The sequence below is a fragment of the Orbicella faveolata genome, unplaced genomic scaffold (genome assembly GCF_042242905.1).
Source record: "Orbicella faveolata isolate gen_17 unplaced genomic scaffold, um_ofav_v1 contig_24, whole genome shotgun sequence".
Lineage (NCBI taxonomy): Eukaryota > Metazoa > Cnidaria > Anthozoa > Scleractinia > Merulinidae > Orbicella > Orbicella faveolata.
The window spans coordinates 30,592,330-30,617,445 of NW_028301552.1; the positions used below are offsets into that span (position 1 = coordinate 30,592,330).

Consider the following 25,116-nt stretch of genomic DNA (forward strand, 5'->3'; position numbering starts at 1 on the left):
CTCGCTTTAAAGTTGGCAGCTGTTTCTCTATTCGCATCCCCATCCCTCCTGACGGCTTTTAACAGTTCTTCCCCGCTTGTTTGGACATAACATTCTAGCGATACCTTTGCTTGATTGACACAATCCTCTACGGATATCAAACCTCTCCCTCCGTCCTTCCTTGGCACATAAATTCGTGCCACGCAGTCCCGTGGATGGAACCCTCCATTCATGGTTAGCAATTTTCTTGTTCTGCGATCTAGGTCCCGAAGTTCTTGTTTCCTCCATTCAAGTATTCCTCCGGCATATCTAACGAGTGACACTGCCCAGGTGTTTATGGCTTGTATCAAGTTTCCACCGTTCAACTTCGAGCGGGCAACTTTTTTAACGCGTCGTAAGTATTCTTTCCTGATTTTGTCCTTCATTGGGTCATGAAGCATGTCGCTGGCCTCAAGCACTCCTAGATACTTGTACCCTTCGCTTTCTTCCATTGCTCTTATTGTAGTGTCATCTGGTAGTGTTATGCCTTCTGTCTGTGCCAGTTTGCCACGTTTTATGACCAAGACAGCACACTTCTCAATGCCAAATTTCATACCGATGTCATTGCTGAATATTCTCACTGATTGTATCAGTGAGTCCAGTTGGCACTCACTTCTGGCGTAAAGCTTTAGATCATCCATAAAGAGAAGGTGATTGACCTTTGTCTTGTTGGCATATGTGTATCCCGCTTCGCACTTTCTGAGAACTAGGGACAGCGGAATCATGGAGACCACAAAAAGGAGGGGGGATAGGGAATCACCCTGGAAGATGCCCCTTTTGATGGAGACACTTCCAAGACTTTCTCCGTTTGATGTAAGTTCCGTTTGCCAGCCATTCATGGAATTTTCCAGTAAGGTCTTAACATTTTGAGCTGCACCAAATAGTTCTAGACATTCAAGAATCCAGGAATGCGGTATCATATCGTAAGCCTTCTTATAATCAATCCAGCCCATTGCAAGATTCTTCTTTCTTGATTTGGCCTCTCGTAGGACCATTTTATCAATAAAGAGCTGGTCATTGGTTCCTTGGGAGCCTTTCCTGCAACCTTTCTGCTCATCCGGTAGTACGCTCTCGGTATCCAGGAATTCGTAGAGCTTGTCAGATATTATCCCTGTTAGCAACTTCCACATTACAGGTAAACAGGTTATGGGGCGGTAATTTCCTGCTACTGTGCCTTTCTCTGGGTCTTTCATTATAAGGACAGTTCTTCCCTTGGTCATCCACCCAGGAACGTTCCCACAGTCTAAGCATACTTGAAGCTGGTTTGCGATATTGTGGTGTAGGCCTGTAAAGTTCTTCAACCAAACCCCCTGCACCATGTCTGGTCCTGGTGCCTTCCAGTTCGGAACTTTCCTGAGAAACTGTGTCACCATGTCTATGGTGATGGACAACTCAGCTTGCTGTGGCAACTCCACTTCCTCTTTCAACTTCTTTAACCATTCTGCATCCTTATGATGTGTTGACTCTATGCTCCAAAGGCTCTCCCAAAATTGCTTGGCTTCTTCTGAATCAGGTGTCATATCAGATGAGATGTTGTCTCCATTTAGTTCCGTATAAAATTTTCTCTGGTCTATCTCGAACAATCTGTTCTGATGGAATTGTTTGTTTCTGTTCTCGTATCTTCGGATCTTTGTAGCCTTGGCAGTAATTCTTTGTTTGAGATCTTCAGAGACATGTTTAAGGCCTATTTCAGCAATCTTGTATTTTCGCTCCAGCTCACGTTTGTGGTGTTCTTTTAACATTCTGCCATGCAACAGTGCTGTCACTCTACTTACATCCCGTCTCATTTCTTTGACTTGTGTTGTCAATCTTCGTTTCCATAAGGGCTCTTTTGGTTTTGTTCCTTTCTTATTCCTCACACCTAGTTCTTCTGTAACAACAACAGCTCCAGCATAGATAAGGTCATTGGTGTTAGTTATTCCCTCCGGGGCCATTTTTTTCAGCACTTGATTTACTGTCTTAACCTCTGCCTTTAACTTCTTCTTCTTCTTCTTCTTCTTCTTCTTCTTCTTCTTCTTATTATTATTATTATTTTACTTTTCGGTCGAGATAGACTCTGGCGAAATCCTCGCAAGCGTGTGGCAAGAGGAGGGAAACTTTGAAGTCCTGAAACGCCGCTATATCCAAATATATCTAACTAGTTTTTTTGCAGTAGTTTGGAAAAGCTGTTAATCTTCAACATATGTGAAACTTAGAGTGGAGTAATGTGGAGCTCTTGTAAAAGAAGCCGCGGAACACAACTTGGTCAGTGATATAAAGCGGCACATAACTAAATTCGACACTGTCTTACTTCACTCAAACTGGAGCAGCTTACGACGAAAATATTGGCATCCCAGTAAAATTCCAACAGACATGAACGCATTAAGTTGTGGGCCAAAAGCATCAAACATTTCGGGAATTTCGGGCGCCATTTCCCCACGCTACATCCGCAAAAATCCTTGCAGCATGTACACGCGTGTGCCATACGGGATGGGGCAATTTGATCTAAAAATAGAAAAATTGTCCCATATCATGGGGACAACCCCAATACTAGAAATGGCGCGCGCTTACGGTCTCCGTCCCCGATTATGGCTCCCGGTTATAATTAATTGTCAGCTGTCAAAACAAGCTATCCGCTGACCAGTATCACGTAACCATATCGCGGGCGCAGGTCAAGTGCTCATCGAAGAACGCAGCGGTCAAACGTCTGCGCATGTGCAAGCTATGGGCCAACTAAAGGCGGCCAAAATATTTTTATAACCTTGTTCTTTTCGTGGGTCATCGGCATCCTATAAAGGACATTGTCCTCGTTATTTATATATTTGTTTGTGTTTTAGCTTGTACAATGAGAGCTAACAGAAATAAGAGTTAAAAATTGTTCTACCTTCTGCTTGTTGCTTGTTCCTTTCCGCGGTATGTATTTTCCGTGCTTCTTGAATTTTTTGTCCGCCTCGACTTTGCATTTAGTGCACCAGTTTGTCCAACGTTTGTAGTTTGGAAAAGATTTTCCCACCTGGTCAAAGACCTGGTACAGGCGGTTTGGGATCGGTATTTTGGCCAGCTATGCCCCCAAGACGATGGACATGAACACCGTTTGTAGTTCGACTCACCTCGTTCCTGTGCTTCAGACAAATTCAGGATGCGGACGGAATCCTCCCAGTCCTTGCCAAGATTTTTCCAGCTCGTCTGAGCGAAGCCGAATCACTGCAATTGTCTTTTTCTTCTCCAGTTTTTTCTTCTTTTACACACCGCTTGTCGTCCGTTTCCGGCGTCACGCCTCGTGTGACTAATAAAAGCAAACAAATGTATACTACGCCGTCGGCTCGTAGCATGACACTGGTTTTCAAGACTTATAAACTTTTTTGGTAAAGCTTAAAAGAAAATGGTAAATCAACAGAATACCGGTAACTTAATTAACTTTGTGCCTGAAAAGTCTTAAGTTTTCCTTTTAGCTACTTTCTTTTCCTTTTACAGATTTCTATGAACTTTTCAATTTGTTTTCGTAAATTTTTGCGTGACACCGGTTGTTTTCCATGTTTTCCTTTAAATTTTTGCGCGGGAAATTGGCGCGCGGCTGCCAAAAATACCCATTTGCGCATACCCGACGTTTGACCGCTGTGTTTCATCGAAGTCGTGTGTTTCTTTGAAGCTGACCGCTGACCAGATACTGAGTTTTCGATTGGATTGCGGACTCGAGTTACTCTGGAGGAGAGGGAGGGAGTACATGCAAGGCAAAATTTCGGCGCAAATTAAACCCTGACGCGTTGTTGATTTTTCTTCCGTCATATTCCTCACTCAATCATCTCCTGGAAAGTCCCTGATATTGCGTGCGTAATTTCTACAACCTTGGGTAAACTCGTTAGGTATGGTTTGCTGAAATGTAACTAAAAAAATATAGTGAAACTACACACTGAACAATCATATGATCACTATTGCCCATTTTTTGAGTTTCTGATCCAGGGGAAAATATCCTCTTTTCGTTTATAGTTAATTATTTAATCAGCAGCTCCGCTTTTAGGCTTGGCTAAATCTATATATTATTTTGTTTCGTGTGATACTACAGATAGCTATTGATTTTGCCTTTTGAAACAGTAAGGAGAAAACCCGTATTCTCCCTAGAGAAAGGACGTTTTTGGACACCGTAAATAAAACTGAATTTCAACTATTCCCAACGAATTCTCCCTCATTGCTTTGTCCTCCTGTATAAAATTTTGACTGCCTTTTCATTTTCAATGGTCATTCTTAAGCTGCAAACTATTACCATGTGAATCACTGCGCATGCTCCAACACCAGGCCCCTCCTGTGTTCTAAATCCTGGTCTGTGACATATGCAACGCAGCCAGCCATTTTCAGCTACTGTTGGTAGCAGTCTCAGCAATACAAGTGAATATATGAAAGTTCATATATTTCAACTGCGGAGAATGATATGAAAGTATGATTGATCATCGCAGTTATGCACACAACTTAAGCAGTTGTGAAATTAAAGCCTGAAAAAAAAAAAAATCAGGCCTGAACGGGATTTCACAACTGCTTAAGTCGTATGCATAACTGCGATAATCAATCATACTTTCAGTCTCAACAATTATACTGATGGCACATTAATGATGCAATGTAAATCTTAGCATGACAGCCGGCCAAGAGAGAACGCCTAGAGACTAGGCTTGGGTTGGTTGTAGTCTGGACTCGAGTTGACTCAGCTAAAGGGGTTAAATATATCCATGTAAAAAGTAGGCGAACAGCGCATAACCACGTTTTTGGCTGTTTTCTTATTTCGTTATAGTCTACAGCCCCGCCTTAAGAGTGGATCGGGGTTTTCCAATTAGGCCTGAAACTGGGCATAAATACAGCCATCTATCTAAATTTGCTTCTTTGTAGGCCCCCTTTTAAGTTTGGTGACCACGAAGCTCAACCAGTTCAAGCTTTGAGGTACACGGAACTAAGATCATCAGGGCAACCCGGGCTCACGTAAATATTAAATAACTACATCTGTTCCATGCGAAGCCGACTCAAGTGAGTACACAACACAGCAGGGGTCGTGTTAAGAGTCTCGAAGACGCGAGATAACACCACCATATGGAAGACGACTGAAATTGAAAAGCATCCTTATTTTTTTTTATTTTTTTTTTATTTTTTTTTTATAATTTAATTCGTAAACGTACGGTTGGGAATCCTTCTGCGATAGAGGGCCAGACTGTCAACATCAAGAATTTGCGAACGGGACTTTGAGCGTGATGCTCAACGAGTTTGCTTATGGATTGTAAAGGTCTCTGAAGAGTCTCTTGGCCGAAACGAAACGCCGCGTCAGACAAGCTACGAACATTTCACAAGTAAAAAGAAATTTGTATCTGGAAACGTCGTTGACATTCGTACACATTGCGTGCCTATGCTTGCTTGCTAAAATATTCATAATTTTCCATGTTGACGAATTTGGAGACGACGTCTTACTGAGAGCCTAAAAACGTTTTATGCGGGATGCTAAAAGGCGTTACGCGTCATCAGTTTGTTCCATTCTCTTAGCACCGTTTCTTAGAATACGCAAAGACGCAAAATCTACTTCCCATTCCAGTGTTATCGTTGGAGCGCACAATATTCACCTGGAGCCGATTAAGGTACAATATCTCGCTCAGTTGATGTCTCATATTAGTTAAATTAGCGTCAATTTCCTTGCCTTTTCCCAGGGTTTTAGCGCTTGCAAGTTTAAGAGATTCGGAGTAAATCAACTGAGCAATCAATATTTAGTGTTTGCAGTCTGATGTTTTTGGCGTTCTTACCAACCAATCTTGTCCGTCGTATAGATGTATATGTTACGAATTCTATGCAGTTTTCTTATCTAGTTTGATACTCGCATCAAGGTTAATGACAAACTGATAACTTCGTGATAAACAAACACTGCGGAATGCGGGTTTAGGAACGCTTTCCATCGCTATTTAATTCCAATGAGGTTTTGCAGGGTTTTAAATCCGCCTTGAATAGTAGAATTAGAATTCATAAAACTGGCAAACGGGATTGAGCAAAGGTTTAATTCAAGAAGATAAACTGAAGAAAGCTCCCATTTGTTTCTCTTACCTTAGGCACTTTCACTTTTGATTTCACATTATAATTAATTAAAATACATTGTTACAAGAAGTGCGCTGTAGGATTCGGGGACTTATTTGCGACGAGCCTGGCTAGTTCAACAGCGAATAATTCAAACACGCCTCCAATTTCAATTTAGCCTCTAAGGCACTTAAACAAAGCCAAGTTGTGTAGCGTCAGATCATTACATTATTTATCTAGCCATGTTTGTGGGACGCACACTGTTTCGCTGGACATAAATTCAGGGTATACTGTGATGAACTAACATGCCTTCCAGAGGGAATAGCAATACTTTCAGTTGCTGAATGCTGCGGAAAATGCATAAGTACTGGCAATGTGGATCAGTTTGGTACGAGCGCGACTTTAGTTTTAGTTTTAATGCAGGATGCCTAAAGGCGTTACGCGTGATCAGTTTGTTCCATTCTCTCGAATTCTCAGTGGACCGTTTCTTAGAATGCACGCGACGCAAAATCTCTTTCCCATTAACCGACATCAAGTCATCCAGTTTTATCGTCCATCGAGTGAACAATTTACACTTGGAGCAGATTAAGGCACTTCTTGTCTTGTTACGGTAAATCAGCTGAAAATTTTACTTTTTCCCTTGTTCTTTTACCTTTATAGCCTGTTTAAGAGATGCGGATTTAATCAACCGATCAATGAATATCTAGTGTTTACAGTCTGTTTTCAATGTTTACGTTCTTCATCATCTTGCTGTAAATATATCTGTCGTTTTCTTATGTATTTTAATGCTTTGATCAAGTTTAGTGATAATGAGCTTGAAAGACAAGCTAAGTGCTCATAATCAACTACCACTTACCGTGAAATGCGCCCGCTTATGATAGAATGCTTGCCATTACTGATATTATTGAGCCGGACCTCGCCAGTTGTTCCATCAGTTGTCACAAATTCAAGGAGAAGCAAAATTCAAATTTACAAAGCGAGCTAGTAAACGACAAAATGTGGAAAGTTCTCGATCTATTTGATCAGGCGGATAGCATGGGTTGTAAGGTTTTCGCTTAACGTTGGTTTTACATAATCAGTGACAAAATTATAGTACATTGTTACAAGAAGCCGGCCCTGTGAGGTTCAGAGGTATCGAGCCTGGCTACTTTAAAAGCGCACAAGTCACACCTGTATCTATTATTTCAGACTTCTGTAACACTGGTATGGTCAGTTAGAAAATGTGTTTAAATTTAAGGAATAGTGGAAATGGACAAATACTGCATGCTCATTTGACCATAAACAGAGAGGAAATTTAATATTCATAATTTTTTGGAGACGACGTCTTACTGGGAGCCTAAATACGTGTTATCAAAATACAAAAACAGAGAAACACAAACTTGGAGTAATTCCATCCTCTTTGAATGGTAAGTAGGCTCGATTTCCGCCGCTCATGTTCCTGAGGAAGGGCTAGTAGGGGGTTTTAAGCGAATGGTTTTATGTTAAATGATAATATTATTGCTAATTTTCATTGTTTATAGTGGTCGATGCACTCAACTACAAATAGCTAGTTTCCAGGCATGTCATTTAAATTGGACGAAACAAATATTGCAAATAAACATAACAGGCTTAAAAATCCCAACCGGCGGGAGCCATACCAGTCGGCTATTTACAAGGATGAACAAGGAGTTGAACTAGGATCTACCGAGAAACAGGGGTCGGGACTTGATAGAGCCCCGGGACTTGAACCCGTGACCACCGGATTTCAAGTCTGGCACCCAAACCACTCGGCCAACCTGCCTCCACAAATAGATGATATGTGTAGATTCTAAAGATATATTAATTCCAATCCTAGATACTGACGAATCAGCTCTCAGACGTGCACGTCAACTCAAAGCCTTACCGGAGTACAAGGTGGAGAACATGGAACAGCCCCCCCTGCAGAATACAAAGACATCACTATCCTGGCTACCATTAAATAAATCTTTTCTGAAACTATTTTTCTTGCTCTGTGGAATTACACTGGTCATTTGCGCCTTCTATCTACAAAGAACCAGTATGATAGACAACAGAAACATACAAATCTACGATCGATCACTTACCCACCACAGGGCAACTAACCAGTCCAGTAGTTCAGTTCCCATAACGAAGGAGAACGAAAGTGCGCGACGGCCTGGGAAAAAGATTTTCATCGCTTTTGATTACTGGGAGCAACTGATAAAGGCAACAAATAACTTCCTTGATCTCACAGCCCTTGCTGCGTATGGTGGACGACAAGTTGTCCTTCCATTTGTAAAAAACTCGTCGTTTCACGGCGCACCCATAGAGAAAGGTTTTGAAACACTCGCTCTGTACTATAACGTGTCCGCGCTCAACCGCACGCTTCTTTCTCGCGGTCATGGAACGCTTATAAGCTGGAAAGAGTTTCAAGACGTCTGTCAAGGGAAACTGGATATACTGGTGCATTTGGATTACAAGAACCTAACTAAAAGTAAAAAATACAATCGAGCCACACGGGCATTTTTTCCTTGCAACGTTCGCCAGAGTAACACACTTGGTGATTTGAAAGCTGAAAGGACAATTTGCATGAATGTGTTTGCGGTTGATTCAGTTGAAAAATTCGAGAATGACGTTATAGAGAGGTTACCATGTGTTGGGTTGGCTGTATGGAGAGGAAGTAATAACAACGAATCATTTCGCGCGCAATTTAAATTGTCAGCAGTTGTTCCAGATAGTATGCGCTTTCCTGACGCTGCCATTTTCTTTAGTTCAAGACTCCTTCAAGTTGCACGAGATTTTATCGCGAAAAGTCTTGGCCCATTCTTTGTCTCTGCGCACATTCGCGCGGAAAAGATGTTAACGTTTGGAATTACTTTTAACAATAGTGTAGCGGTAAAGAAGTGTATATCAAATTTGACGAGACGAGTTCAAAGGTACAAGAATGCTAGTAGAGCTCCCATACCGCTTTTCTTAGCCACCGATTTCGGAGACTATGGAAGTTTGTCTAAACGTGCAATAATTGCCCGAGAAAACGCTAAGTCTTTGATGAGTATATTAGCGCCTCTAAAACCAATTATTTTTCAGCCTTCAACTTACAATCTTACTGATCATGGAGCCGTGGCAATTGTGGAAATGGAGATCCTGTCGTCTGGAAAGCGCTTATTTGTAGTTGGAGGGGGTTCATTTCAAGAGTGGCAAGCTTCCATTTTTAATAAGACCAACATGGACCAAAAAGCCAAGTGCCGAAATGAATTGTGTAACAATTTATGTTGTTTATAATTTATCAGTGGGGAACTAATATGACATTTCAGAAGCACCATTACCATTTTATACAAGCAACTCGCTATCTTGATCTGATAACGTGATTATAACGAATTCGCCGAATCCAAAAGGTGCAATAGAGCGGTTTTTATTTGAGTGTCGAAGAGTAATTGGTTTTGCATCAACTACGTGTCAATTTTCAATCCAATCAGAAGTAAAACCAAAACCAATTGTAACTCATTCACTTATGATTGGCTAGACTGGGGATTACTATGGTTTTGGTTTTACCACATTCAATTGAAAACTGCTCCACCCAATTCATAATCTTATTGATTGTAACATTAAAATATTTATAGCAATAACTATTAATCTAGATAGAAAATTCAATCTTTTTCAGTATTCTTGAACTGCCGAATAAAATATACTTGTATTTAGATTTAACAAATCTGCATTGAACCATTCAGATAGAGACTGCCTTGCATACGCCCGGTGCGCTGGAAATTTGAATTGACCGATCAGGTTTTCAGCAGGCGGGAAAAGCTTTACTGTGCTGACTTCAAATTTTTATCAGCCAAAAAATAGCATAGAATTAGTCGGGTCACTTTTTTCACTGGAGACCGCATTTAATATCTACGAAAAGGGATTCATTATTCCAAAAACCATATCAGTTTGTAAAAGTGAAAAATATGAAACATTTTGTGTCTCCAAACAAGTCTGGCAACTCGTTCTTCGATCCCTTTCGCCAAGTAGAATAACAGTTGTGTCATTTTGAACAAAATATGTTGTTCCTCGTCAAATTAAAAACAGAATTCTCGAGTTATGCATTAGAGGAGGTTAAAGCAACTTTGACATTGTCTTAATATTTTGTTAGCTGCTATGAAGAAAACTATTTTGTCTGGTTTTGACTGCAACTCAGCCACTGCCACCTTGGTATTCGTTGTTATATGACATCTGTAAGTTATTTTGTGTTCATAGAAGACCATCGGCTTGCCCTACAAGATGACATATCTTTTGTTAGTCATTACATCCTCTGATATTACAGACATCTTTTCCTTAGAAGGTAGAAAATTAAGTGAATTGATGGTAATTATCCAAAAGTGACATTAAAATGTCAAAGAAAAAGAAAGTAATGAAGAACGCTGTCAAAAAAGGCGAATTTTGGCTAAACCTGCATGTCAAAATGGAGTTGCTATGGAAATGTCAAGTGACGTGGAGAGACTGAGTTGACATGTCAGAATCTCGGTGAGAGATTTTTTATTTTTTTATTTTTTTTAAAATTGATAAACATACGCAATATACATGGGAAAAAATTCAACAAATAAAAAGAGGAAATAATAATATTACAGCACAATACTTACTTACATACAGTACAATATGATCGCTAAGACTACTTGCATCGTTTTTTACATAGCTGAAACAATATAGTTTGGAAAATGTCCAGGTTTTTTTTTTTTTTTTTTTTTTGCTTTTAAGTTTCAAACAAAAGGCAGCACTACTAACGCTGCCTTTGCTATATATATGTTCAGCATAAGCATTATATCACTGACCAAAAAACAAACTGACAAAACAAAAAAACATTACTTAGTTAACAAAACAAAGAAAACACGTCATCGGTGCACGTTAAATAATATGTTGAAAGGATTTTTGGAAAGCAGTAACAGACTTGTTTTTAAATGCAATTTCTTTTTGTATTTTTTTTTCTCTTTTAGAGGTATGAGAAAACTGTCAAAAGAGAGCTTTTCGTCGAGCAGGGAGCTGCAGCATATAGAAAATTTCGCAATTAGAAGCACATAGTTCAAAGAGTATTTATGTTCCGTTTTGTCAAAAACACCGTATAAAATCATACTATCTGATAATGCTAGTTGCTGTTTCGTTTTATTTGTCCACCAGTTTTGAAAGCTCTTCCAAAAGGCGAGAGATGAATGAACAGCTACTGAAAGATTTAGCATCACAGAGTGAATCCTCGTTTCAAAATTCAAAAAAAAGAACTTCTCTTCTCTTGCGCCCCTTGTACGTCAGATACGTCTAAGGTTTAAATTGGTCTCAAGGTCTTTTGGATCTTTGACGTCGCAATAGTCGTTTATCATTATAATAATAAACCCTAACCCATGTGATACACAAACAAGGACAAGTTTGGTCGTTGTTAGCTATGGAAGGTCTTTGCTTTTTATTGAAGCGGTACGATTTGAACGTCACAGAGCCCAGTCCCAGCCTGCTTAGACAAAAGATTGTTATGGTCTACGGCGTAGAACGCTTCGACAAGTCCAGGACGAGATGGTCCCGGTTAACTCTCCACTATCCTTGTGTTCCAAGATAAAATCAGCAAAATTCGTTAAAACTATCGACGTAGAAGGTTTTGGACGAAAGCCAAACTGTCTTCCCAACTGTTGGTAGGGCTGTGATTGGTCTATAATCATTCACATCACAACTGTTTCCAGAATTAATTGTGTACTTACTTTGTTACGTTCAAGTTTCCAAGTACAACTGTGGAAAGGTCGAACAACTAAAGCTGTGTTCACATTAAAGCCGTAGCATGATTAGAGAAACATGTATCAAGGAAACATGTTTCGCCTAAGCATGTTTGCTATTGCATTGTTCACATCAAATGTCGGCTTCAAACATGTTTCATGCATGGTTGTATAATTCACGCTGTTTCATGGAACTCGCATAAATTTTTTACACTTCATTAAGTTTTGCGGCAATGTTCTCCCAAATATTCTGCTTTCTACCCATCGCCGATAATTGCCGTTGTATTTCTTCATCGGCCCATGTTTCAGCTAGGCATTTTGACCTCATAATAGCCCCAATTTTGGTTCTTTGGGCACTCGCCTCCTCTCCGCATCCACCCGCCATTTTGAACATGTTTGGTCTAATCATGATTGAAACTACCTCGCGAGGTCGCTTCAATCATGCTCAGAATAACCATGTTTCAACCATGATTCACGCAATGCACTGTCTGATGTGAACACTTTTCATAACGAAACATGTTTCATTCGTGATCAGACTAATCGTGTTTCGGCCTAGTGTGAACACAGCTTTAGAGAGCTATTGATACAGGTGCTATTGTTACAGAATATCCACACGGTCTTTAGGTTTTCCACGTGTATTCTTCACCGTTTAAACATAAGATTACAACTTTGCGATTTGCATCGCTCGATTCACAAGAACATGGTTTTTGCTTATATCATATGACGTCTACTATGCCACTTAAGGCAGGACTTAACTTAAAATACTGAAAGAAATTCGAAGTTTTGTTTTTCACCGAACTCGAATCTTAAGGTATTGAAGTTTTATTTTGACAAGTACTGTTAATGTAAGCTTAAAGCTCGTTTTCTCAAAACGAGTTATTTTCGCCTTCAAGAAAAGATATCTTGAGAAGGATTTATTCAATTGAGCTAAAATTTTCAGGATTTGTTGTTCTGAGTACGTTCTGTGGGATAAGCATAGAACTTTTCCATCCAGTGCATTCTGTCGAAGTTATGTATTGAAACGTATGCTAGATTTTCGGTATCAGATTTAACTGGTCAGCATTTCACGTGTTTTTAACTTTTCAAAAATCTCTATGCTTATCCAAGCAAGCTATTTGTCTTCTTTTGTAAAATGTAAAAATTATTCCTTTTGATCAGTTCTTGTAGGAGTTATCTTTTCTCAAGTAAGCTCTGGCATTCCCCAGCAGGTGGCAGATTTGATCAGCCGGTGTCAGGTTACAATACAGTTATAGGGTGCACAAATATACTTTTTTATAATCTTTGGTCTTTGAGCTTTTTAAAATGTATACTTTGCCATGGTTTGGAGTTAACTCCTAGCCACAAGAAAATGTTTGGGTCCCACCTTAACATAAATTCCTCTAGGAAACAACGGAATTTCACTTCTTAACACTATGACATCGTGCGGCTGCCTCCTTTAGCAGACGTGACACTAATGCTGACGACCCATTTAGCTTTATTTGTTCAGTTTGTCCTTGACAGAGTTCTCAGTATTACAAAAAACAAGAAGTTTTTACCACAGTTTAGATGCATTCAGAGGACCGAATTGGTGCTGTGGCCAAGGAGCGAACCGTTCTTAGCTTAAGACTAGCTTCGTTCCAATCGTTGAAAAATCGTTTGTTTTGGACTCTCCGGTAGGTCAGAGCATGGTTGAAAGTTTCACACGGATGAGAAAAAGTTGTTTGCACAACTGTCCATGTTTGGTAGAAGAAAAATTTTATCCTCAGCTGTAATGTAGTTTCATTTGTACTGGATGGGAAAATATCAAAGCAAAATATAGTATATTTTAAGTATCTGAACAGATTTTCCTCACGGCTTTTACCTGTACTGTTGCTGTTGCATCGAAATACAACGGATTTGACGGGTTCAAAAAATCGCGAAACATTCTAACATTAGGTTCACTCCACATGGTTACCATTGCTGGAAAAAGCAATGCGTTTTGACGGATACCAAATAGGTGAGATTTGGCTTCCATCGTGTAATGTGCGAGTGCTTGCCGATCGTACTCACGGTAACTTTATTCCGCCAACCCTAAAGGCCGCAAACCACACGCGCTCTTTTTGTTGGGTTGGCGACGCTTGATATATTCTGTCGCGCATTCTGGTTAACAAACGCCATCTCCCGGAGAAGGGGGGGGGGGGGGGGGCGGGGAGGCGGTACTCGCATAAAATCAAGGATTTTGGTTTTACTTAGGATGTTCATGATGAAACGTCACTATTTTTAGCTGCTTAAGTATCTTTTAGGGTGCACCCGAAAAAAACCAATAAAAGAAACGGTACGTCACCCGAGGTTTCATGGTCCACGAAACCTATAATTTGTTGTCGTCGATCGTTTCGCTCTTCAATCCTTTATAATCTGAAGCATCCGTCTGGATTATTCGACATTTATTGCCTTCAATGACAAGATTCATTACCGTCCTTAACATTGAGGAGGACATTTTTAGTGGTAGAAAATTGTCTGTTTGTTACATTTTTGAGAAGCTAAACAACGGCCGGTACCATGTGATTTGCGAAGAACTTAAGACCACAGAGATGCTTCAAGAGAATTATCAGAGAAAATATGTCCAGTTACGATGTACTCGGATACAAAAAAAAAAAATGCTCCCGTCTGCTGCAGTAAGTGACAATGAATTGATATTATTTTTTCTTTCGCATTTTACAGCTTTCGGAAAAGACTATCGCACTGTCAGCATTGCCTGTCGCATCGTCCGTCGATTCATCCAGTTTTAAGTTAACTATGGCGAGATTTCTTGAAATTATATTGATGAAACAAAGTCCTTTCTCCGCTGCGTTTTATTCCTTAAGGTTACAGTATACCTTCGGGTCGGCAATTTTCTTCAAATTTGGATTTTTGGGTCGAAATAGTGGTCGAAGAATAATCTCTAATTTCTGAAAAAATTGAAAAAGGCTAAATATTGGCGGAGAAATGGCGGTTTTACGTTTTCACCGGAAGTAAAAGTTTACCTCTTGATTGACAGCCCTATGGCGCGTATGCAATCAACCGAGACGATTTTCGCGGGAATTACCTATATGGATGTCACGAATTGACTGCTCAGTTGATCAGCATTGTTGTTCTGACCACCCAGCATTTTTGGTATTAGGCGTGTCTCTATTATGTTATAAGTAAACATAGACCACGTTTAAACCATGGACCAGTTCGAAAACGCGAAAACAGCGAAGAACGAATGAAAATACATCAACGAGTGAAGAAGCGAAAGTTCGCCACGCGGATGAAGCTATAGTTATCGTATAAGGCGGGCAAATATTCGTGGTAAGAGAAAAGAAAGGTTCTGTAAAAATTTCGGAACTTGACAGCAATAACAGGGATGCTGACAGAGACTCTTCTGATGAGTCCGATATCGACGAATCGTCGGACTCATTGAGACCATTTGAAATATTATCCATGCACAGTTGCCCACACACAGTTGCTCTCCGCGCTTTCTTGTGTTTGTTTCCTTCGCTCAGCCACTCTAGCGTTCGTATCCGTTTTTAGTCTTCCCCATTTTGTCAGACCAGCTTCAAGAAAAACTGAGCTACAGAAATATTATCTCTCTGCCTTCGGTTCCTTGAGCGCATTGCGAAACACAAGAGTTTTTTAGAGATTCGCGCGTAAATTTCACCAGGAGGTTAACGGTAGTAAACTTTCCCTGCCCTGATTGGCTTAGTTATCTGAGAACCCAGTTGAAGGCGTTTGTGGGCGGAGTTTGTTTGTGAAGCAGAAAATTTTTCTTAGCGCTGTTTTCTCGAATAAATTTTTTCACTTGAAGCAGACACTTTAAAGTGTTATAACTCAAAGGGAATTTGTTCAATTGCTCTTAAATCTAGACAGTGGCTAGTTTAACATATAAACTACATAAGCGTGTCTGGGAATTGTTAATTTCGAAATACTTTTTCTTCGAGAGCGATTTTTGTACGATCACTCCACATTTTTTTAATCCTATTTCGAAAATGTTCTGTAACTTTTTACTGCAATTGAATATGCCAAAACGCAGACACGTTTTTTAAGCGCTTTGGGCCCTGAAACCGAGGAAAACTGAAATTAAATTGGCGAAAAACGAAATTCGCTTTGACTTGTAGCTTTCGAAAGGTGATTCGGGCGCTCGCATTTAGTGGTGGTGAAAAATTCGACAATTCATTTTCTTTCAAAATTCTTGGTATAGTTTGATAGCCAGCTCCATAAGCTTTAATTTGATATGGGAGTTTAGGTATCTACAGCTTAAACTACACGCGCTACATCGCTTGCGCGCGAGACACCCCTGAAGGTATACTGTAACCTTAAGAAGAAAACCTTTGTTACAAAATGAGCAAACTGAAAGCGTTTTAGTATCCGTACGTGACCGGTTATCGATTAAAACACTGTAGGGATTCTAAAGCGCGGTATGAAATCGCCAACGAAAAAAAGAAATACAGCTGTTCCGACAAAGGTTGTCCTACACAACCGTAAAAATGCCGATTGGTATTATGGCTAGTAACAGTCTAGCGTTCCTTGATTGAGGTTAACAGTGTTTCAGTAAGGAAAAGCATAAATACACGTGTTTGTGCTGTGTCCCTCTGTCATGATGAAATGCCTTCAGCTTCAATCAAGCGACCGTTGGCCACCATTGCCCATAATACCTTTCCACGTTGTTGCGTACGCTTTTACACTTTTGTAGAACAACCTTTCTTGAAACAGCTGTATGGTATTCATTACTCTTATTCTACATCACGACTAAGGCAGTATTCTAAGGGGAGAAAGAACTTCACATTCGATATATATATGCTTGTGAAAGAAAATAAAAAAAGCAAATTTATTTTATGGAGTTGTTTCAGCTCTCGGCGTAAACTGTCTGGAGAAGAACACTCAAGCACAGCTGACAGTCACGACAGTTACCATTCACTCGGGATCGCACAGCGTGACTTTGCGTCAGCTCTTCAGTGCAAATAAACAGCGTGCGCTTGCTATCAGGCTTAAACTGTTTGCAGAAGAAATACTGAGGTACAGCTTACACTAGACTACGAGTAGTCCCTCTTTCGCTTAGTCCGTCGTGCCTGACGCGAAAGAAACCCGCGAGAAAAACATGGCTGCCCGAAATCCTGGGGACGAGGTTCGCGCGAAAGGATTTCGCGCGGCCATATTTTTCTCGCGGTTTTCTTTCGCGTCACGTACGGCGGACTAAGCGAAAGAGGGACTACTCGTAGTCTAAGCTTACACTTTCCATTTACTGGGAGTCAGACCAAATGGACAAGGCGACTTTGATATCGAGCGAAAACTGTTTCGAGAAGAACATTAAAGCAAAGCTGAAAATTACTTTTCACTTGCGTTGACTCAATATGCAGAAAGCTACTTTCCTCCAGCTCCTCAGTCTGCCCAGCCTTTAGTGGTTCTTTAGTTTAGTGGCTTTTTAGAGTAAACCTTTAGTGGCTCTTTAGTTTTGGATCTGAGAATTTGATGACGTCACATGAACACACTCTATAGCACCAATTAAGTACATGACGAGATCGACGTTTGAATCAATTAAGTTCCACTGATGTTATTTGGGTCGACCCGGAGAATGCCGACCCTAATGCATACATTACAAATACATTAAACAAAATAATTTTAACCAGAGTTCTGCACGTTGCGTACACAGCTTGTTTTCATCTTTTGGAACAAAATGGCGGGAAGAGCGTTCTTCTTGCTTCGAGAGCACGAAATATACTTGCTTGATGTGTATAAACCATTTCTGTATGCGGTGTTCTGTATGTGAAAATGATGAGAGTGTAGCGGATTGGAGAGACTGTTGAGAGAATATGACAAAATAAATCAATCTTGAAGAACCCAACAACAGGAACGAATTGGACGAGGAACTGTGGATGGAGGTATATTTAACTTGACACCAATTGAATCAAGCAAATCTTGGATGTCAATTCGTTTGTCGGCCATTAGACTGTCACCAGCTTGACTGAATGGCATGTTGAGAGTACCAAAACGTTCAGAAATTTCCCGGTCTGATATTGAACCAGTATACAGTTGAGAAAAGAATGTTATGCTGCTGCTTGGTGAGATTCCCACAAGTCCCTTTAATGTATTTGCACTCTTGTAGTTTGAGTGTGTCTGAGATTTCAACACAAGGTAAAAGTGAGGAAGGCATTTCAACTGTTATCTCAGTGCAATCAATGATAACCCTGGTTTCTTTGTATTTTGACTTGAATGACTCGAGCATTTTCTCTACAATTTCCTCTTTGCCAGGCCAAATGCTTAATGATCCATGTCTGAGATGTGAGAAATTAGCCCACGAAATAACTACGTTATATACTGACGGTTGCAATAGAGAAGTTAAATCTATAAGCAAGGTCACGTTCAAAAAATCCAATCCTCACCCTGCAAAGGAAAAGAAAAAAATTGATTTTGTGGGAGTCAGTTTTCTGGGTCGTCCAATTTTTCGAATCGGAGTAGAATTTACGTCAGGCCTTGATTCATTTCGCGTGTATACCAAATTTCCACGTGGATTAAAATGAGTCAACACTGCATTGCACACTTGACGATTTGGAAACGCAATGTAAAAGCAGACATCAGTGACTTCGATGTTTTCAGTGCAGAACTCCATGTCACGCACAGTTTGTTCGAGCTGTTCGATCTTCGTGTTAGCGGTTTTTAACTTTTCAGTTAACGATAGAATATACGCTTTTAGCTCGGCTAATTCAGGTTCTGTCTCTTTCATGTTATCTATGGCAGCCACACTCAAGTCAACACAAGCTTCAATCGGTTCGGCTTCAACTGCTGTCAGACTTTCATCACTGGTCTTTTTCTACAACTTACTTCACTTGATCGAAGCTGAAACTTATTTAACTTCCTTTTTTCGGTGGTTTAGAAGTATGGCATGGTTTGTGCTCCTAACACTGGAAGACAGGTGCAACAGTACCAGGCTTTAAGTAGCAACGACCACTAAACTCCGATCTTTCTAAATCGTATCTCTGAAATGAAGGGAACAGGTTACTTTCCGCAAATGACGTCATAAATTAAATATTCAAAACGGCGCCGCCACTTATTAGAAGGGTGTATAACTATCTTGGTGTTACAATCAATAAGAATACAACTTGGAAGGAACATATAACCCTTACTAGCAGTAATATCAGTTAACACCTTGCTTTGGTTGGCCGTATTAAACAGTTCTTACATCTATGCGCTAGATTAACTTTTTACACTATAGTCTTGTTCTGCCGCTATTCGATTACGCCGAGAGTGTTTGGGTTGACAAAAACAGTGTTAATCTTATCAATCACCTCCAAGTTATCCAAAACTAATACTACAAAACTAATAATTCAATAGTTTTCAATGAAATACTACTAAAAATACTTGTGATCTAATTTTATTGACTTTAACTTTGACTTGAGCGATAACCAGCTAAATTCCCTAATTGTCGAATAATTCAAGTTTTCTTAATAAGATATATTCATTTATCACGTTATCAGATCATGATAGCGAGTTGCCTGAATAAAATGTTAATGGTGCTTCTGAAAAGTCAATATAGTCCTCTACTAATAAATTTTAAACAACGCAATCTGTTACACAATTTCTGATTTGGCATTTAGCTTTGGCTTGTTGGTCAATCTTGGCCTTATTAAGGAATCTGTTAACTAGCAACCCCTGAAATGAACCCCCTCCAACTACAAATAAGCGCTTTCCAGACGACAGAATATTGATTTCCACAATGGCCACGGCACCATGATCAGTAAGATTATAAGTTGAAGGCTGAAAAATAATTGGTTTTAGAGGCGCTAAAATATTCAACAGTGACTTTGCGTTTTCTCGGGCAAGTATTGCACGTTTAGACAAACTTCCATAGTCTCCGAAATCGGTGGCTAAGAAAAGCGGTATGGGAGCTCTACTAGCATTCTTGTACCTTTGAACTCGCCTCGTCAAATTTGATATACACTTTTTGATCGCTACGCTATTGTTAAAAGTAATTCCAAAAGTTAACATCTTTTCCGCGCGAATGTGCGCAGAGAAAAAGAATGGGCCAAGACTTTTCGCGATAAAATCTCGTGCAACTTGAAGGAGTCTTGAACTAAAGAAAATGGCAGCGTCATGAAAGCGCATACGATGTGGTACAACTGCTCTCAAATTAAATTGCGCTCGATATGATCTTTCTCTACTACTTCCTCTCCACACAGCCAAGCCAACACATGGTAACCTCTCTATGACGTCATTCTCGAATTTTTCAACTGAATCAACCGCAAACACATTCATGCAAATTGTTCTTTCAGCTTTCAAATCCCCAAATGTGCTTTTGTCATGAGTGTTGCAAGGAAAAAATGCCCGTGTGGTTCGATTATATTTTTTACTTTTAGTTAGGTTCGTGTAATCAAAATGCACCAGTATATCCAGTTTCCCTTGACAGACGTCTTGAAACTCTTTCCAGCTTATAAGCGTACCATGACCGCGCGAACGAAGCGTGCGATTGAGCGCGGACACGTTAAAGTACAGAGCGAGTGTTTCAAAACCCTTCTTTGTGGGTGCGCCGTAAAATCGCGAGTCTTTTACAAATGGAAGGACAACTTGTCGTTCACCATACGCAGCAAGGGCTGTGAGACCAAGGAAGCTATTTGTTGCCATTGTCAGTTGCTCCCAGTAATCAAAAGCGATGAAAATCTTTTTCCCAGGCCGCGGCGCACTTTCCTCTTCCTTCTTTTTGGGAACTGAACTACTAGAATGGTTAGTTAACTTGTGCCAAGACAGTGATCGATCGTAACTGAGTATGTTTCCGTTGTCTATGATGCTGGTTCTTTGTAGATAAAAGGCGCAAATGACCAGTGTAATACCACAGAACAGGAAAATTACTTTCAGAAAAGATTTATTCAATGGTAGCCAGGATAGTGATGTCTCTGTACTTGTACCCTGCAGGGGGCGCTGTTCCATCTTTTCCGCCTTGTACCACGGTGGGGCTTTGAGTTGGCGAATACGTCCGAGAGCTGATTCGTCAGTATCTAGTATTGGAATAAATATGTCTTTAGAATCGACATGTATCATCTATTCGAAGAACGTGCGCCATTAACCCTCCACTTAGCCTGCGTAGGAAGCGTTCCTGTACGAGGCGAACGAAATTCGGGCCGCGCAAAGGACTTTTTCGCATTCGGGCCGCGAAAAACTCCTTCGCGCGGCCCGAATTTCGTTCGCCTCGTACGACAAGGCTCGCTATGCAGGCTACCCTCCACTTAAAACCATTCGCTTAAAATCCCCTACTAGCCGTTGCTCAGGAAAAAAAAAGACGCGGAAATCGAGCCTACTTACCATTCAAAGAGGATGGAATTACTCCAAGTTTGTGTTTCTCTGTTTTTACACTTTGATAACTTTAGTCTGTGCTGCAATTTCTCCTCTCTAAAAACGTGATTTCTGCTTGTAACGTCTAAGAAACGGTGCAAAGAGAATGGAACGTAAGAAACTGATGACGCGTAACGCCTTTTAGTATCCCGCATAAAACGTATTTAGGCTCCCAGTAAGACGCCGCCTCCAAATTCATCAACACGGAAAATTATGAATATTTTAGCAAGCAAGCATAGGCACGCAATGTGTGCGAAAGGAATTGTACGAGGTTAAGAGTATTATCTACATATATAATCTGTATATTCACCAGGCCACTTCGAACAATACAGTTGCATGGAGTTTGTAAGGTTGAGGCTATGCTCGTAATTTCCTCTTGTGTTTTATGGTTTCGTGTTTTGTTGGTTATTATTTAGAATAGAAAGTTTGTAGCGTAGCCAATCAGAGAGCGGCATTCGTGACAGAACGCTAGTAGATTTATAATGGTAATTGAACTGAGTAGAGTACAATTTAGTCTGAAGTCAAAAAAATCGCACCACTGAGAGCCAATCAGATTGCAAGTATAACCAGTGATTTTAAAATGGATTTAATAAATACTAAAACTCCATAGAAACACAGAACTAGTGCGAGCCGTTGACGTAATGACGGTGCGAGCAAAGAGAATTTAAATTTTGATGATCAAAGTAAAAAACTTGTTTTCGTTTTTCGTCGCCGAATTTCTAAAAGAAATACAAACTCGAAAAAGCTAAAGAAAACCGGAAAAAAGTACAATTGTCTGCTACTTTACCTCAATGGGACATCAACTGAGCGAATGAAGTACCTTAATCTGCTCCAGATGTAAACTGTTTACTCGATAGATGATAAGACTGGAATCTATGGAAGCAGACTATGCATCGGCGTGCATTCCAAGAAACGGTGCGCAGAAAATTCGAGAGAATGAAACAAACTGATCACGTGTAACGCCTTCAGGCACCCTGCAGAAAGAAGTCGACCCAACTCAATATGTTAGTCAGAGAAAGTTTTCAAAGCCTTGGGTAATTTTCTGAAGTCTCGTAATTGGCGGTCCTAGGCCCAGTTCAGACCCCGAACTTTTCATGAGCCGAACCCAATGCGTTGAATTAAGTACATGAAAAGTTCGGCGTCTCAATCAGTTAAGAACGGCTATTTGAATTTGGAACGGCTCAGCAGTTCTTCCCGCCTAGCTCAGCCGGGAATTTCGGCTTTGGAACGGCTTTGATTCAGACATGGAACTTTTCATGTGCCGAATCTAATGCATACACCTTGTCTGAAAACCGCTGATGTTTCGATGTGTTTTGGTTCAAACTAAATTAAGTTCGGTAAATTAAGTTCGACGTCTGAATCAACAGGCGTGCTTTTGATAATTTGGGTCGGTCCAAATGCGAATTAAGTTCGGCTCATGAAAAGTTCGGCGTCTGAACTGGGCGTTACTCCACTTTCTTGACTTTTGGTGGCTTAACTCAAAGTGCCGAAAGGTTTCTCTTCGAGAAAATGTAAAATATTATCACGAGAAATAGATGACATTCATTGCTGAACATTAAATTTCTCCTCTGTTCATGGCCGGTTAAATGAGCATGCATTTCTTGTCCAGTTTATTATTCCTTAAATTTATACACATTTTCTGACTGACCATACCAGTGTTATAAAAGTCCGAAATAATAGACCTGTGCCAAGAGTTGTGCGCTTTTCTACCAGCCAGACTCGATACAAATCTCTTATCCTCACAGGGCGCTTCTAGCATGACAATGTAATACAATGATGTAAAATTAAAAGTGAAAGTGTTTCGGTAAGCGAAAACCTTACTAACTACTTGATAAAACAGAGAGAGAACTTTCCATAGTTTATCTTGTCAAACTAAGCTTTTGCTCAGTTCCCGTTTACCGACTTTATTAATTAGAATTTTGCTTCAACACCACTGATGGAGAACAAGCGAAGTCTCAACGACATAATATCATTAGTGAAAACATGCATTCCACAGCGTTTGGTGATTATGAAGTTAGCAGTTTTTTTCAAATTATCTGTCACTAGTCTTGATGAAACTACAAACGATAACCACAGAGAATTCCATAAGATACATTTACAACAAGACTGACAAACGACTGATTCTGTAAGAACGCCAACATCGAAAGCAGTCTATAGACAGTAGATATTGACTAATCTGTCGATTAACTCCTCAAACATGTATAAACGTAAAGAAACCGGCAATAAAAGGACAATTTCGCGCTAATTTTTTAAGAGACATCAACTGAGTAACATACACTACCTTTATCGGCTCCAGGTGAAAGTTCTGGACTCGGTTGACGATGAAACTGGATGACTTCATGGGAATCTATGCGTCGGAGGACATTTCAAGAAACGGTGCACTGATAATAGAACAAACTGATCGTGCGTAACGCCTTGGGGCAGCCTGAATAAAACTTACGTCCGTTCCAAACGCAATGCATAAATTCATATAACGGGACTCGTGATTGGCTCAAAATTGAGTGGCGTGACCAGTCATGCATGAAGCTTGAAGTCGTCGCTAAAAATAAAGGCAACAAAATTTAAATATGCCTTCGATTTATGAGAAACGGAACGGTATAAGCGAGTTTCATTTTTGCTTTTTCTTCGTGTTAATAGCCCAACTTATGAGATTTCCCTTTAACAAGTCGAATTAACCGGGAGAAAACCTGTCTAAATACAAACACTAAACCTTGAGTTTGAATTTGCTTCCCAAAATATTGCTATAACAGCGAAATGTTAGTCACAGCTTTTCTATTTGGACAGAGTTCTTGAATTCAGAACGCTTCTCGTCGAAAACTGTTACCACCGACTTTCCCAATTAGGTTCGACGCAAGTACGCCGTCTGAACCAGCCGTCGCTCCAAAGTCGCTCTAAAGTCGAACTTAATCAAGTTTGGTTCTGCACATGAGTGGAGCGGCGTTTGGGCCGGGCCTTTATCAGGCTGACAGTAAGACCGCAAGACGTTGTCTCCTAGTTCGTCAACACAGGGAATTATGATCATTTAGCCGATAAATAAATGTAGCACGGGATTGGTTTGGACGTTTGGGAGACAAATAATTAACGAGACAAAAATGGAACTTTGAAATGCGAACGCGATGTTCTTATCTCCGGCTCGATCAAAAGGCGCCAAATTATGATGGCGCAATTGTGACAAGTGTTTGTATATAGAAATTTGGAAATCGTGAATAATTAATTTTCGTAAAAATTGATGTCTGATTTGAAAATAGTACCGCGTCTGTTTTACCTTCTGGTTCGTGCAGAGCTACCCTCACTACTAAATCGAAGACTACAAGATATCGCTATATTAATGTACAAAGTAAAATATGGCCTCGCACCAAGTATTGTTGACGAACTGTTTAAGCAGAAAAGCGCTAGTTATTCATTAAGAAACAGTGATTTTGATATTCCTACTTTTAACACTATTAACTACGGAAAACATTCTATTAGATATCAAGGACCTCATATTTGGTCGAAACTAGATAATAAATCGAAAGGCTCCTCGAATATTGAATCTTTTAAAAAGAACATAGGAAAAAAGACCTAACGTCACTCTTAAACAACAACAATAGCTGCTGTAACTTTTGCAATTCTTAGAGACTACCTCTTATATACCTATTGATTTATTGTACAATTTATACATTCTACATATTTTAATTGTATATACATTTTTATTATTATTCCTCATTTGTAAATAATTTTAATTTTTTTTGTTGTGTTCCCAATTAGTTGTGAAAACTAAATACATCGACACATTAATTAATTACTTACTTCCTGGCGTAATGAGCAAAAAGTAACCAGCATATAAGCATTTCTAAGACAATTTTCTGGTTGCAGGCATGGAGGATTTGGGTCTCACAGCCAATACTAAGGTATCAATGTTCAATTGAGGAAAGAAATCGAACACGTTTCACCCTGGCAGCAACTAATTCCTGCAAAAAACACCTTTTTCGAGTTAGCCAAACCCTGCTTTGAACAACGCTGTTTCACCATCGGTCGTTAAAGGAGCTCAGTCAAGGTGTTTTGAGTTATTTACACCAAAGAGATAATGATGGGAACC

At 40.0% G+C, this 25,116-nt stretch overlaps 2 protein-coding genes across 9 annotated transcripts; one reads left to right on the top strand and one right to left on the bottom strand.

The window, feature by feature from the left end:
- Positions 1-5,105: 5,105 nt before the first annotated feature.
- LOC149111284 (uncharacterized) lies at positions 5,106-9,718 on the top strand. 4 transcript variants are annotated; one of them, XM_089290926.1, is made up of 2 exons: positions 5,106-5,606; positions 7,868-9,718. In XM_089290926.1, exon 2 carries the CDS (start codon positions 7,936-7,938, stop codon positions 9,289-9,291), a length of 1,356 nt encoding a protein of 451 aa, XP_089147052.1. In that variant the 5' UTR covers positions 5,106-5,606; positions 7,868-7,935; the 3' UTR covers positions 9,292-9,718. The 4 variants fall into 4 exon arrangements, with proteins under 4 accessions (XP_089147052.1, XP_089147054.1, XP_089147053.1 ...); XM_089290928.1 differs by lacking the exon at positions 5,106-5,606 and adding an exon at positions 5,626-6,643; XM_089290927.1 differs by lacking the exon at positions 5,106-5,606 and adding an exon at positions 5,626-6,623.
- A 9,352-nt stretch (positions 9,719-19,070) lies between these two features.
- Positions 19,071-23,501, bottom strand: LOC110050833 (uncharacterized). Of its 5 annotated transcripts, none has more exons than XM_020756803.2 (4): positions 23,320-23,501; positions 21,859-22,012; positions 21,009-21,123; positions 19,071-20,704 (listed from the first exon to the last, which is right to left on the bottom strand). In XM_020756803.2, exon 4 carries the CDS (start codon positions 20,634-20,636, stop codon positions 19,266-19,268), a length of 1,371 nt encoding a protein of 456 aa, XP_020612462.2. In that variant the 5' UTR covers positions 20,637-20,704; positions 21,009-21,123; positions 21,859-22,012; positions 23,320-23,501; the 3' UTR covers positions 19,071-19,265. The 5 variants fall into 5 exon arrangements, with proteins under 5 accessions (XP_020612462.2, XP_020612461.2, XP_020612463.2 ...); XM_020756802.2 differs by having other exon boundaries at positions 21,826-22,012; XM_020756804.2 differs by lacking the exon at positions 21,859-22,012.
- Positions 23,502-25,116: the final 1,615 nt, after the last annotated feature.

What these genes read in the sequence shown, in the direction of transcription:
- LOC149111284 (XM_089290925.1), top strand. Translation starts at nt 7,825, where the DNA reads ATGATATGTGTAGATTCTAAAGATATATTAATTCCAATCCTAGATACT.
- LOC110050833 (XM_089290921.1), bottom strand. Translation starts at nt 20,747, where the DNA reads ATGATACATGTCGATTCTAAAGACATATTTATTCCAATACTAGATACT.